This window comes from Eriocheir sinensis, chromosome 21 (genome assembly GCF_024679095.1).
Source record: "Eriocheir sinensis breed Jianghai 21 chromosome 21, ASM2467909v1, whole genome shotgun sequence".
NCBI classification, from domain to species: Eukaryota; Metazoa; Arthropoda; class Malacostraca; order Decapoda; family Varunidae; genus Eriocheir; species Eriocheir sinensis.
This window is the reverse complement of record NC_066529.1, coordinates 5,483,982-5,497,525: the sequence shown is the minus strand read 5'-3', so window position 1 is coordinate 5,497,525 and position 13,544 is coordinate 5,483,982. Positions and strand designations below refer to the sequence as shown.

Genomic DNA, 13,544 nt, shown 5'->3' with positions numbered 1-13,544 from the left:
TTCCTCACCCTCCCCTTCGCATTCATTATTCTCCCATCCTCTTTCCTTCCTTCTATGTGTCTGTTCATCTCCTCCCTTCCGATTCCCTCCTGCATTTCCTTTCTCCATAATTTCTTCTCCCCTCTCGTGCCTCTCTTTAATGTCTGTTCTCGTCTCCTCCAATCCCCTCCCTTCCACTCCCTCCCCATTCATTATTCTCCCTTCCCCTTCTCGTCATTCTTCCTCTACTCTCGCCTCCCCTCTCCCCTCTTCGGCCTTCCACTCCCCTTCCCTTCCCTTTCCCTTCTCCCCTCCCCTCCCCTTCCCTTCCCTTCCCTTCCCTTCCCTTCCCTCCCCTTTCCATTCTCCCCTTCCCTTCCCTTCCCTCCCCTTTCCATTCTCCCCTCCCCTTCCCTTACCTTCCCTTTCCTTTCTCCCATCCCCTTCCGTTCCCCCCCCCCCCTCGCCTTCCCCCGTATATTATTCTCCATCGTGTTTGTTTATTCGTTTGTTTGTTTCTGGAACGACAAGAATTACGTGTCCCAGCGAGGGGTCTGTGATTACGGCCGGCATGAAAATCTTTTGTTTTTTTCATTCTTTTATTTTTTTTACCTGCAGCCTCGCAAATCAAGCTTAATTATTGGCAGGTATCATTTTTTTGCTGTTGTTTTTGTTTGCTTCGCGTCCGGTGGTATTCATTACTCATTGTTGTTGTTTTCTTGTTTTTATTGTCTTTATTGCCATCACCATCATTATTTTTTCCCCTTCTCACTTATCTTCATCATCAATACAATCAGTAGTATATCATCATCTTTACCTCCACTATCATCATCATCATCATGATTATCCATCATTATTATTTTCCACACCTTCAGTAGCAACACCGTCTTCGCCGTCGTTAATACCATCATCATCATCATCACCATCACCATCACCATCACCATCATCAACATTCATTACCTCCGCTAGGTGCCCCTGGTGACCGCCTCGGCCGGTCGTCACAGGCGCTGAGGAGGCTGGCAGCGATATGCGATAGACTGTGCTTTCGGCGAGACCTTCAGATGCTTTTTTCCAAGTCGTGATCACTTGTCTCACGCTGGGAGCTGCCCCACACGCGATGCCTGCTTCACCGCTTAGATGTATGGCCAACGAATCATTCCTGCATTTTTTCACAGTAAATTGAAAGAGATCAAGGGCTTAAATTAGAAAACAATAATGAAAAGAAAGCCCGCAAATCACTGTTGCTATATAAAAGAGTTAAGAGGAGTGTAATGTCAGCAATGGAAATCTCAAGTCAAATAGTACTTCTTAGTCCGGGCAAACAGGGATGCTAAGAATATCTCAAATCTCAATCGCAAATCTCAAATATCGCAAATCACTGCTCCTGTATAAAAGAGTGAAGAGGAATGTGATGTCAGCAATGGAAATAAAAAATCAAATAATGCTATCTAGTCTGGGCATACAAGGGAGCTAAGAATATCTCAGTTTTTGAAATACAAATACTGAAATACGCGATGGAACATGGACTATTCATGCACTGAAGCAGGAAGTTAAACTGGAACAGATAGACTGGGCGCTGAAGCAACACAAAATTTATATGTTGGAGGGATGAATCAAACCATTACGACGGGAAGCAATAATTCCCTTTTTCTTCTGACAGAGTGCACGGACAATATGGGACGTGATTGAATCGGTTTTATTTTGACTTAAAGGACTTCATGAGTATTATCCGTATGAAAACCTTTAGCCAGTAACAGATTGCTTTGTTTGTTACGCACCGACATGTATTACAACCCATGGGGAGATAAAAAAAGATCCCCTTAACCAAATGTTGCAAAAGAGAATCACAGTACATATACCAACAAGTGATATGAAAATTGTGAAAGTTGGCAGTAATAATCCTCCTCCTCCTCCTCCGCCTCCTCCTCCTCATCATCATCAGTACCATCATCAACCTAATTTCCATCATCATTATCTTCCTCATCTTAAATATCATCATCACAGCATCCTCATCTCGTCGTCTCATAGCGCAGCATCTTGAGTGGCAGAACAAGTAACCAGGTAACAGCATCATGAGAGAGAGAGAGAAACACACATTATTCATCACACCACTCACCTTTCCATTTCAAACTCATAAATATTGAGGTACCAGAAATGCAGGAGGGGAGGGGAGGAGGGAGAGAGAGAGGGAGAGAGAGAAGGAAGGTGAAATGGATATGGTCGTTTCAGTGGCATTCAAGTGGAGGTAGGGATGGGGACGGGGAAGGGAGGGAGAGAAGAGTAGTGGCAGGTGGAGGAGGGTGAGGGTGGAGTAGAGAGGGAGTACGGGTAGAGAGGAGGGAGTAAACAGGGACGGTAAAGTAGGGGAGAGTAGGTGAAGTTGGGAATAAGAGAAAAGTTCATTATCTACTCATAAATAGAAGAGTAGCAAAAGTAAGGAAAAGAAAGAAAAGAAAGGAGGAGGAAAGGAAGGAAAGGGAAAGGAAAGGAAAGGAATGTAAAGAAAAAAAAGAAAGAAAAGGAAGGAATGGGAAAGAAAAGGAAAGGAATGGAAAGAAAGGAAAGGAATTGAAAAGGAAGGAGGAGGACAGGAAGGAAAGGGAAGGAAAATAAAAGGAAAGGAATGGAAAGGAAAAGAATGGAAGGGAAGGGAAAGGAATGGCATGGAAAGGAATGGCATTTGAATAAGAAAAATAAAAAAAGTTCACTTATTCTCTTTTATAAACTCCTGATATCAAGGTAACAAACAATCTAACAACAGTACTACCAATCTGAAAGTACTGAACCGGTCTCTCAGTATCCCCTCTTTCGCACCTTAACTCTTCCTCCACGTTTTTATGACTTTACGAGAAGTTCCAACTATACGTGCTGACTTTTCTCTCTTCTTTTTCCCATATCCCGAAGCGTCAAGACGGTATTGGCTTTTTCTTGTTTTTGAGCACGGAGAGGCGGTTGTGTAAGGTACGCGCGTGCTGCCTCTATTCTTTTTTCTTCCGTATTCCGAACAGTCACGACTCCATTCGCTGGTTGCTTCTTGTTTTTGAGTACGAAGAGTGTGTTATGTAAAGCTCCTATGCTGGTGTGAATCGCTATTTTCAGACGCTTCCGCCACACACAGCAACTATTTCCTGAGGCTGAAAAGGAGGTCAATTGGGTTCTGATGAGTGTCTTCTTAGGTTCATGGTACAGAAGAAGGATCAAACTACCACCAGGGTCGTAGAGGTACCCGTGGAAATACCCAAAACTTGAGCTTGATGCCGAAATGTTGAAGAAAATGACCCTTAGCCTTTGTTACGGCACTGCACTTGATGCGTTTTCCTGCCGTGGTCTAGGTTCTGTTTTATTTCGATATTTTTCTTACAGTTTAGTTATCCGTGGAAATACCAAAACTTGAGCTTGATGCGGAAATGTTTAAGAATATGACCCTTAGCCTTTGTTACGGCACTGCCCTTGATGCGTTTTCCTGCCGTGGTCTCCGTTCTGTTTTATTTCGATATTTTTCTTACAGTTTAGTTTCCGTTTTTTTTAGTCTTACCGTTTTTATTTTTTGGACTGTAAAGATCATATACGCTGGTGGCTTTCTCGCTTGGGGGGTCAGGAGAGGAGCTTTGTTTTGAGTTGTTTTTTTTTCCTTTGCGGTCTCGTTTTATTTTATTAAAGCGTCCGCGTGAGAGTATCCACTTATGTTATTGCGGGGAGGAAATTTTGTGGTGGGATTATTTTGCTGCAGTGCCCGCGGGAGCCATGTTATTACTGGCGTCACCACCACCACCACCAACACCACCAACAACAACAACAAAACAACGACCATTATTTACTTTTCCTTGTCTTCTATTGCTATTCCTTTTTTCTGTTCTAGTTCTTGGTTTACTTTCTCTTCTTCTTCTTCTTCTTCTTTTTCTTCTTCTTCTCCTTCTCTTTCTCCTTCTTCTTCTTCTTCTTCTTCTTCTTCTTCTTCTTCTTCTTCTTCTTCTTCTTCTTCTTTTTCTTCGTCTTCGTCATCTTCTGCTTCTTCTTTAAAATATTGTTGATAGTGTTTCATTTAATATTGTTGTAGCTCTTATTATTATTATTATTATTATTATTATTATTATTATTATTATTATTATTATTATTATTATTATTATTATTATTATTATTATTATTATTATTATTATTATTATTATTATTATTATTATTATTATTATTATTATTATTATTATTATTATTATTCCTGTCGTCAGCGGTACCGTCTTCGTCATTATTGTTCACGGATGAGGGCGTTGCCTCCGCCTCGCGCCAGAAGTGGCGGGGATATTGGAGGTTCGGGACTCTGAATTTCGCGTCATATTGAACTCCTGAGTACGACGCTTTAATAACCTTAACATCCACAGTGCGGCACTTGCACCATTAGCGTTATTAAATTCATATCTCCTTTTTCCTGCTCCTCCTCCTTCCCCTCCCGATCTTTCCTTGTTTCCTTCTTCTTCTCTGCCCACTCACCCCGCTCCTCCTCTTCCTCCTCCATCTTCTCCTCCTCCTCCTCCGCTCACTCAAAGATATTTCAACTCCACACTCATTCAGGAGCAGGAAATAACGCTCTACCACTTCAAGAGAGACGTTGCGGACTTGCGGTACAGTTGTCGGTAGTTTTTTTCTCCGTTTCTCCGTGGGAACACACATTTAACGGAGGTGGTGAGGGCAAAAACGTCGAACGCCTTAATGGATTGGATTGACCGCTCTCTCGTTGCGACAGAAGTGAATTGAACGAGGTCGTGTGTACGATGAAAGATTTTTTTTTTTTAGCTTGTTCTCTGCAGGTCATTGGAAAGCCTCACCAACAGAATAGATCATTAAAGCAGGTAGCATCTATAAATCAATATAATTTATCTTGCCTGCCCTTCCTAGTTTCCATGTTTCTTCCTATTTTATTCCTTGCTTCGGTTTTTGTTTTGTTTATTTCCTCCTCCTCCTACTTGTTTTCCTCTGTCTCCTCCTTCACCTCCTCCTCTTTCTCCTCCTTCTCCTTCTCCTCCTTCACCTCCTCCTCTTTCTCCTTCTCCTCCTCCTCCTCCTCCTACTTGTTTTCCTCTGTCTCCTCCCTCCTCCTTCACCTCCTCCTCTTTCTCCTCCTTCTCCTTCTCCTCCTTCACCTCCTCCTCTTTCTCCTTCTCCTCCTCCTCCTCCTCCTACTTGTTTTCCTCTGTCTCCTCTCTCCTCCTTCACCTCCTCCTCCTCCTCCTCCTACTTGTTTTCCTCTGTCTCCTCCCTCCTCCTTCACCTCCTCCTCTTTCTCCTCCTTCTCCTTCTCCTCCTTCACCTCCTCCTCTTTCTCCTTCTCCTCCTCCTCCTCCTCCTCCTACTTGTTTTCCTCTGTCTCCTCCCTCCTCCTGCACCTCCTCCTGCACCTCCTCCTTCTCCTTCTCTTTCACCTCCTCCTCTTTCTCCTTCTCCTCCTCCTCCTCCTCCTACTTGTTTTCCTCTGTCTCCTCTCTCCTCCTTCACCTCCTCCCCTTTCTCCTCTTCCTCCTCCTCCTCCTCCATCTCCTCCTCCTCCATTATCATCATCATCATCATAAATTTCGTCCTCATCATCGTGCTCATGGACCCTGCAATTCCCCCTCCTAATCCTGATCCACGGAGGCAATAGATGAAATGAGAATTCGCAGTAGAAAATATAAACGAAATCCCATCGCGTCCCGGAGCGAGGGAAAAGAAAATTACCGCTATTATTAAACGCTTCTGCCCCCCTACCAAAAAAAAAAAAAATTAAGAAAAATGAGAAACCGGATTCATTGAGGTGGAAAAGAGAGATATACGATGAGGGGAATGGGAGGATATAATGGAAAGACAGCGGGACGGATGGAAGGGAAAAAGGAGTGGGAAGAAAAAAAAGAACAATAACACTATACAGGGATGTGACGTGTACAGAACGGGTCGGGAAAACACGGACGTCTGTTTCACGGCGCGGGGAGTAAACAAAAATATGAAACAGGGAGAAAAGTTTGAAAATAGAAAGAAATGTCGAGTTGGAGAGGCGAGAAAACATGTCAACACACACACACACACACACACACACACACACACACACACACCTAATAAATATATCATGATGAAAAATGGGATGGTGTTTTTAATGAGTTTGTCCAGCATTATTCTGGATCCAGGGCATGGCGACCCCAGGCAGGACGATCTCTTGTATCCTGTGCCACGTGTGTCCTGTGGGGAGGAGGAGGAGGAGGAGGAGGAGGTGGTGATTGGTCAAGTCTGGTCACCCCTTCCTCCTCACTTCTCAATCTGCCGCATCCCTTCCCTTCCCAGCCTAATGGAAAACACACAGAGCTTTAATAATGAGAGAGAGAGAGAGAGAGAGAGAGAGAGAGAGAGAGAGAGAGAGAGAGAGAGAGAGAGAGAGAGAATGATTTATTACTTGGATATCAATAGGCAAAAAACTGGTTTGTTAATAGGGAAGAGGATGAATTGAACCAATTGTCCGGTCACGTAGGCAGTGCAAATACAATTAAAATTCTAAATGTAGGCTGATTTGATTTACGGACGGGCGAGTCACACGGAGAGTAACTCGTTCTGAGGACCTTCCTTATGTAGGGTGACTGGCCTCCTCTGACCTCCTTAAACGAGTGTGTGTCAATTGGCTGTCTACATAATCACTATCAATTAGCTGTCTGCATAAATTATTAGGAAAGAGAAAGGGACGTGAAAGGGACAGGTGAAAGCAGACTGACACACACACACACACTCTCTCTCTCTCTCTCTCTCTCTCTCTCTCTCTCTCTCTCTCTCTCTCTCTCTCTCTCTCTCTCTCTCTCTCTCTCTCTCTCTCTCTCTCTCTCTCTCTCTCTCTCTCTCTCTCTCTCTCTCTCTCTCTCTCTCTCTCAGCATTTGGTAAGCATCGAGACTAAGCCGAATATTCATCAGAACATTCAGCAAATTCCAAAGTGAACATTGTCTTGTAGAAGGAAGCAGATAGACCACCAGATAGAGGAATAGGGAAGGTGATTATCTCTCTCTCTCTCTCTCTCTCTCTCTCTCTCTCTCTCTCTCTCTCTCTCTCTCTCTCTCTCTCTCTCTCTCTCTCTCTCTCTCTCTCTCTCTCTCTCTCTCTCACACACACACACACACACACACACACACACACACACTCCCAACACACACTCGTACACGTACACACACAGCTGTCAGGTACTGAACAGATATTGCACTAACGAACACGTAGAGGTTTGTTTGGAGACAATACCGACACACACACACACACACACACACACACACACACACACACACACAAACCATAAGATACATATAGTGAGATAAACAGACAAACAAATATACCAAATAGACAGACAGATAGGTAAACCGGTAAAGAGACAGACAGATTAACAATGGACGCTGGTTGTAACATGAACACATAAACCTAGTTCCATACACATACAGAGTGGCGCATGACGGAGAGACAGTCAGACGTAAACGGGGAAGAGAGCGGAAGAAAAAAAAGCCAGAAGTACAAAACATAAACAGGCATACTTGGTGAGAGCCAGGTGAAGGGACAGGTTAGGTAGCCGAGCACGGAGGTAGACAGGCAGACATAAACGGGGAAGAGAGCGGAAGAAAAAAAAAAGCCAGAACAATACATGAACAGGCATACTTGGTGACAGCCAGGTGAAGGGACAGGTTAGGTAGCCGAGCACGGAGGTGGACAGGCAGACATACACTCAGAGTCCCAGGGTTGCCAGAGTATCGTATCCACCATTGTATTTACCGTTTCTAGACACTTAACTATAGCAAAAAGACACTAATAAGTAAACATTTCAACGGTAACTATAAATAAATGTAGTTGTTGGAGTGGAGCAGACAGTTTTGGGGTTGGAAATCGGAAAACATAAGAGGCTAAGTACGATAATCTGGTAACGCAGACTCAGACACACCCACAGAGCAACAGAGAAGCAAACAGGTAGACAAGATATGCAAGAAAACAGACAATCTAGCATGCAGGCAAACACACAGACATACAGACAATCCTAGCTACGAATAGACACTTCTGCATACAAATAGTTACCAAGTGGCATATAAAGTTCATGGCTGACCCAGACAAGCAGATAGCCAGGCAGACATTCAGGCAGCAGCAGGCAGGGTGCAGCACCTGACCCAGACGTCTCAGGTCCTGCCGTGATGCGAGCCACGTGTGAGCTTTTTATTTTCAAGGTTTCAACACAAACCTGATTAGCCGTTGACACTTATTGCAAATTATTGGTAACTCAAGAATGCAGCGCGAACTTTGACCTAAATAGAGAGAGAGACGCAGCATGCACTTCTTTTTGTCTTGGTACCCTACTTTATGCTTTCCCTGTGAATCGGTGTGCGTGCGAGTGAGTGACGGCGGGACACACCTGGTTATTACCTGTCTAGCTTCCCAGACGAACCAAAAAACACACACACACACACACACACACACACACACACACACACACACAAACACACACACACACACACACACACACACACACACACACACACACACACACACACACACACACACACACACACACACACACACACACACACACACACACACACACACACACACACACACACACACACACACACACACATTGTAACTTTTTCTTTTTCCTCTTCTCCTCCTTCCTTTGTTCTAATCGCTCCTCAGGGCCTCTTTCCTCCTTCCTCTTGCTTCCCTTCCACAGCGGCGTCCTCTCCACGGCTGTCCGCGCCGAACTCAGAGGCCGCGGGTAGGAACGGGAAAAGCCCCAGCAGGGGTTGGGTTAATGGGCGGACGCGTCTGGAGCACCCCAAAGCCCTTTCACTACTGTCCCCTCCCCTTGCCCCGCCCCGCCCCGCCCCGCTCGCCCCGCCCCTGGAGAATAACACTCTTGCCTCTCACTCTTTTTCCACTGTTGCCAGCTCTTCACACACTAATTGTCCATTCCAGCGGATAATAGATTTTTCATCGCCAGAGGTCGCCACGTGTCGCTTTTTTTTTTTTTTGTAATGGGTGACCTTGCCCTGGGTCCAGTCTTGATATGAGAGTTATTTTGAGTGGTAGTGTGGGGGGTGGGGGGGTGCTGAGCAATGGGAAAGTTAAAGGGTTGTGGGGGGTCTCTAATGGGGTTGCGGACAGGGAGGGGGCTTGTGACTGTTGGGGTTCGGTATTGGGGCAAATGGGGATGGGTTTGAGTTGTAGGGGTAAGGGGTATCATGGGTTGACATAATGGGGGTAAAGCTGGAGGGTGATATGCTAACGGAAGGGGGGGGGGGTTCTCTGCTTGGGGGTGGCGAGTTAGGGTGATGGGGGTCTCATAGGGGGATGTGTTACTGTTGAATGTTAGGGTGATATTAGAGGGGTGATATGCGTGTGCTTTAGGGGGTTAAAGGGTCACAGGGGAGGGGAGGACGGGGTTGGGTGTAATGAAGGTAGGGTTAAAATGGTATTGCGGTGGTGGGGAAGATAATCGACGCTAGAAGGGGAATGAGAGTGCAACAGAGAGTGGAGGGGTTCAGGGTTAGAGGGTAGGGTAGCGAAGGGGGCTGTCAGAATGCTGTAGAGGGACTGGAGGGTTTGGAAAGGCAATGGATGAGTAGGGGGAAAGCGGTAGGCCTCTCAGAATAGGACTGGGGGTGGGGTAGGTGGCAGAGGAAGGGGTGATAGCAGTGGTAGGGGGAGGTGCTGGAATCGAGAGTTAGGGGACAGGGGCAGGGCAGGGGTTGGGAGAGCTGGGGGATCTGGGAGGGCTGGGGGAGGGGGCTGGGGGTAGGTAGAAGAAGCAGGGGTGGACAGGGGAGGGAAGGTGTTGGAATCGAGAGTTCGGGGGTCGGGGCAGGGAGGTGGGGGCAGGGGGTTGGGAGAGCTGAGGGAGAGGGGCTGGGGCGGGGGGGGGAGTGGCAGCGGCACGGGTGAACTTGACACTACCCCTGTGGTGCCACGGGTCGGGCGAGGGCGACGAGGCGGTAAGTATATAAGAGTGAAAGTGAGTCAGGTCGCATTCAGTTCCTCTCTGCCCTCCTCGTCTCCGTCATGAGGATGCAGGTACTGTCTCTTGTGTGGACCTCGTGTGTGTGTGGCGGTGGTGGTGGTGTGGTGGTAGTGTGGTGGTTGGAAAATGTTTTGCTCTCCTCTCGTCTCATCCAGAGTGTAAATTCATCGGTTCCAATCCTCCCGGCGTCCCTTTTTTTTTCCTTTATGGACGCACTGGAAATATTGACCCTAGGAACTGATTTGTATGGTGTTTGAACGGGCCGGACGCACTTAGCTGACTGGATCTTGCTTCTCGTCTCTCCGTCCGTCTGTTCGTCTGTCTATCTGCCTGTCTCTTTCTTTCTCCGTTTGCCTCTATGTCCTTAATGTCCTTATCCATCTCGTCTCAATGTACATCCTTCTTTTTACTCCTCCACTCTCTGTTTCTATCTCCCGCATTATGTTCATATATTTACCGTGGTTGCTTTGTTTCCTCCTCTCTAGCTATCTCAGGTTTTGTCCTTTTCATTTTATCCTCTTTAGCAGTTTACCTTTGTGTCTTGTTCCTATATTCACTTTCTCTTATCCACCTGTTTGTCGTCCTGTCTTACTCCTGTGTTCTCTGTTTCTCGATTCTAGTCCTGTGTTCTCTATTTCTCGCTTCCCTTGTGTTTGTAGCGTGTCAATGTAGTGTTTCTTCGTGTCTAGATGTCTGTGTTTTACGTTAGCCAGTACTGCAGCGGTTGTCGGTCTGTCTGTCTGTTACTTCGAGTGTGTTTGAGGTCGTTTCTTTCGTCGCGTTTTTCTGCTTGTCATTCGCACATCAGTTTGTGTTTTATCTTAATGTGTCTGCTTCTGTCGTTCTGTTAGTTCTTTTCTACCTTCCTGTCTTTCTGTCATTCGTGCGTCAGTGTGTTTTATCGTAGAGAGCTTGCTTATGTTGATCTGTTTATGACATCTACCTGGTTTGCCTGTGTTCTTTTCTCTCTGCCTGTTAGCTTTTTTTTTTTCTACAACAAAGGAGACAGCTCAAGGGCACCCAAAAAAGGAAACAATAATAAAAAAAAGCCTGCTACTCGCTGCTCCTAAAAAAAAAAAAGAATCAAAAGAGGTGGCCGAAAGAGAGGTCAATTTCGGGAGGAGAGGTGTCCAGATACCTAGTTTGTCCGTATTTCTTGTGTGGGTTATCCTGCCCCTTGATCCTGTCCGCCTCCGAAATGTTCCCCGGCTTTGGTACGGTACAGATCAAGAGGCGCCTCGTGTTGCGTGTGTTGTATAAGCTTCCTCTTAATAAGTCGGGGCAGGAATTTCATAACATCTTCCTCATACTTGCGAGATTTTGAGCAACTACGGCCTATACAGACTCTCCCCCGCCTCTCCGCTTCTCTCTCTCTCTCTCTCTCTCTCTCTCTCTCTCTCTCTCTCTCTCTCTCTCTCTCTCTCTCTCTCTCTCTCTCTCTCTCTCTCTCTCTCTCTCTCTCTCTCTCTCTCTCTCTCTCTCTCTCTCTCTCTCTCTCTCTCTCTCTCTCTCTCTCTCTCTCTCTCTCTCTCTCTCCCCTTCTTGCTTATAAAGTGAATGGGTTTATGAGAGGCCCTTAGGAGGTGGTGATTATGAAGTAACAATAGAAGTAGTTACAGGATGGAAAACAGGACTACGGTAATTGTTCTCGCACGTTGTGGATGCAATACAAATACGAGTTTTTTTCACGTTTTTTTTTCTCTGACTAGACGGAGCCGTTTGATAGAAAAAGGGTCCGTTTTCTTGCCCTCGGGAGCATCTACTTCCCGGTCTCTGGTTTACTAAAGAAATGGATACAAATATAATAAAAAAAAAATAATAAGGCACTGCCGAAGTGGAGCTGCTGCGCGCCGTTGTATAGTTAATGCTTCTACTTTTGATGTTAGTACAATTTTTACTAGTACTGCTGCTATTTTTTGCTGCTGTTATTATTTCCGTTCTTTATTTCAGTTATTTTTATTTTCCTCTCATGATCTTTTTCTTCTTGTTTTTGCTCCTCTTGTTCTTGTTTTTCTTATTATCATCATATTACTTTTAGTGCTAATAATGATGATGATAATGATAATAATAATAGTAATAATGATAATAATAATGATAATGATAATAAGCAGTGGTGTAATTCAGCAGGCGTGTTATTAAGAGCTCCTCCAGTCAGCGCGTGTAATCTCCTGGGCCGGTTAAGCCTACGTGTAATGTATTCAGTGTCTGCCGCCACGCCCGGCTGCCTGCCGCCCGGGGAGACGCCGCGCGGCCTAATTGCAGAACAGCGGTAACTCGTGTACGCGGCGGGACCATGTAACACACACACACACACACACACACACACACACATGGGGTTCGTTTGCACTCACACCTTGCTCTGGTAAATTTAATAACATGCAGCCTTTTTACTCTTCTGTATTTCGTTCTTCCTGCTATTTAAGACATTTATTTTTTATTTTTAGAGGAGAGTATTAAGACACCTCTGGAAGTAAAGTTGATTCCTCGCTTTGCATCTTGTTTAGTTTATTTTATTTTGGAGCGAGCAGAAAGTTAGATTTTTTTTTTTGCTATTTTCCACGACTTTTGCCTTATAGTATGTAAAGAAAAAAAGTGTATCTTTTCATCTTTCCGTCATTTTGCACATATACCTAAATCTCTTCTCTTTAGTCATTATTACACAGGACAGACAGCTTTACTAGTACATCATCATCATTACCATCATTACTATCATCATCATCATAGTCATCATTCCACGTAACCGACGCCACCATGAGCCATCACATCACAGGCAAGCGTCAGGGCAGCGCAACGCAAGCAGCCACACGTTGAAAAGTCTGCTCTATTCCACTTCTGGCACGCCATAATTATCTCGTCCTCTCACGCCCTCTCATACCCACGAAGCCTGCTACCTCTCACCTTCCTTTCCTCCCCTCCCTGCTACCACTACTAAGACCCATGTTAAGAGTATGTTGTGTTCCATTCCTCTCACGTCCATTCCATGCTGACGCCTTGCAACACGCCCTTCCCTTCCTTTCCTTTCCACCTCTCTCATTAACACTACATTTCTCTCTTGGTCTCTCTCTTTGAAACGCACAATCAACTAGCCTTTCCCTTCCTCCCCTTTCCATCTCTCTCATCAAGAATGCGTTTCTTTCTCTGTCTCTCTCTTTGGAGCGCACAATCAAACATCCCGTTCCTTTTTTCCCTTTCCACCCCTCTCATCAATACTACATTTCTCTCTCTCTCTCTCTCTCTCTCTCTCTCTCTCTCTCTCTCTCTCTCTCTCTCTCTCTCTCTCTCTCTCTCTCTCTCTCTCTCTCTCTCTCTCTCTCTCTCTCTCTCTCTCTCTCTCTTTGGAACGCACAATCATCCAGCCTTTCCTTCTTTCCCTTTCCACCTCTCATCAAGACGACACTCCTCTTCTGTCCGTCTCACACTGGGTTTTTCGCTCCGGTTACGTGCGGAGTATGAAAACCTTAGTATATCTTCGCCCCGCTTTGCTTTCCGAACAGCTGAGAGGGTCAAGTATATTCCCAAGCCAAACCTCATTGACCGCCGACACAACGGGACACTTCTTCCGCGCACCCCCACTCACCGCTA

The 13,544-nt window shown here is 45.5% G+C and overlaps 1 protein-coding gene across 44 annotated transcripts in view; it reads left to right on the top strand.

Moving 5' to 3' along the window:
* Positions 1 to 9,966: 9,966 nt before the first annotated feature.
* Positions 9,967 to 13,544, top strand: part of LOC127001563 (hornerin-like) — a 47,961-nt gene continuing 44,383 nt past the window's right edge. For all 44 annotated transcript variants that reach the window (XM_050866285.1, XM_050866308.1, XM_050866289.1 and 41 more), the window contains exon 1: positions 9,967 to 10,015. In XM_050866285.1, the coding sequence (XP_050722242.1) occupies positions 10,004 to 10,015 (12 nt within the window). In that variant the 5' untranslated portion in view covers positions 9,967 to 10,003. The remainder of the gene's footprint in view (positions 10,016 to 13,544) is intronic.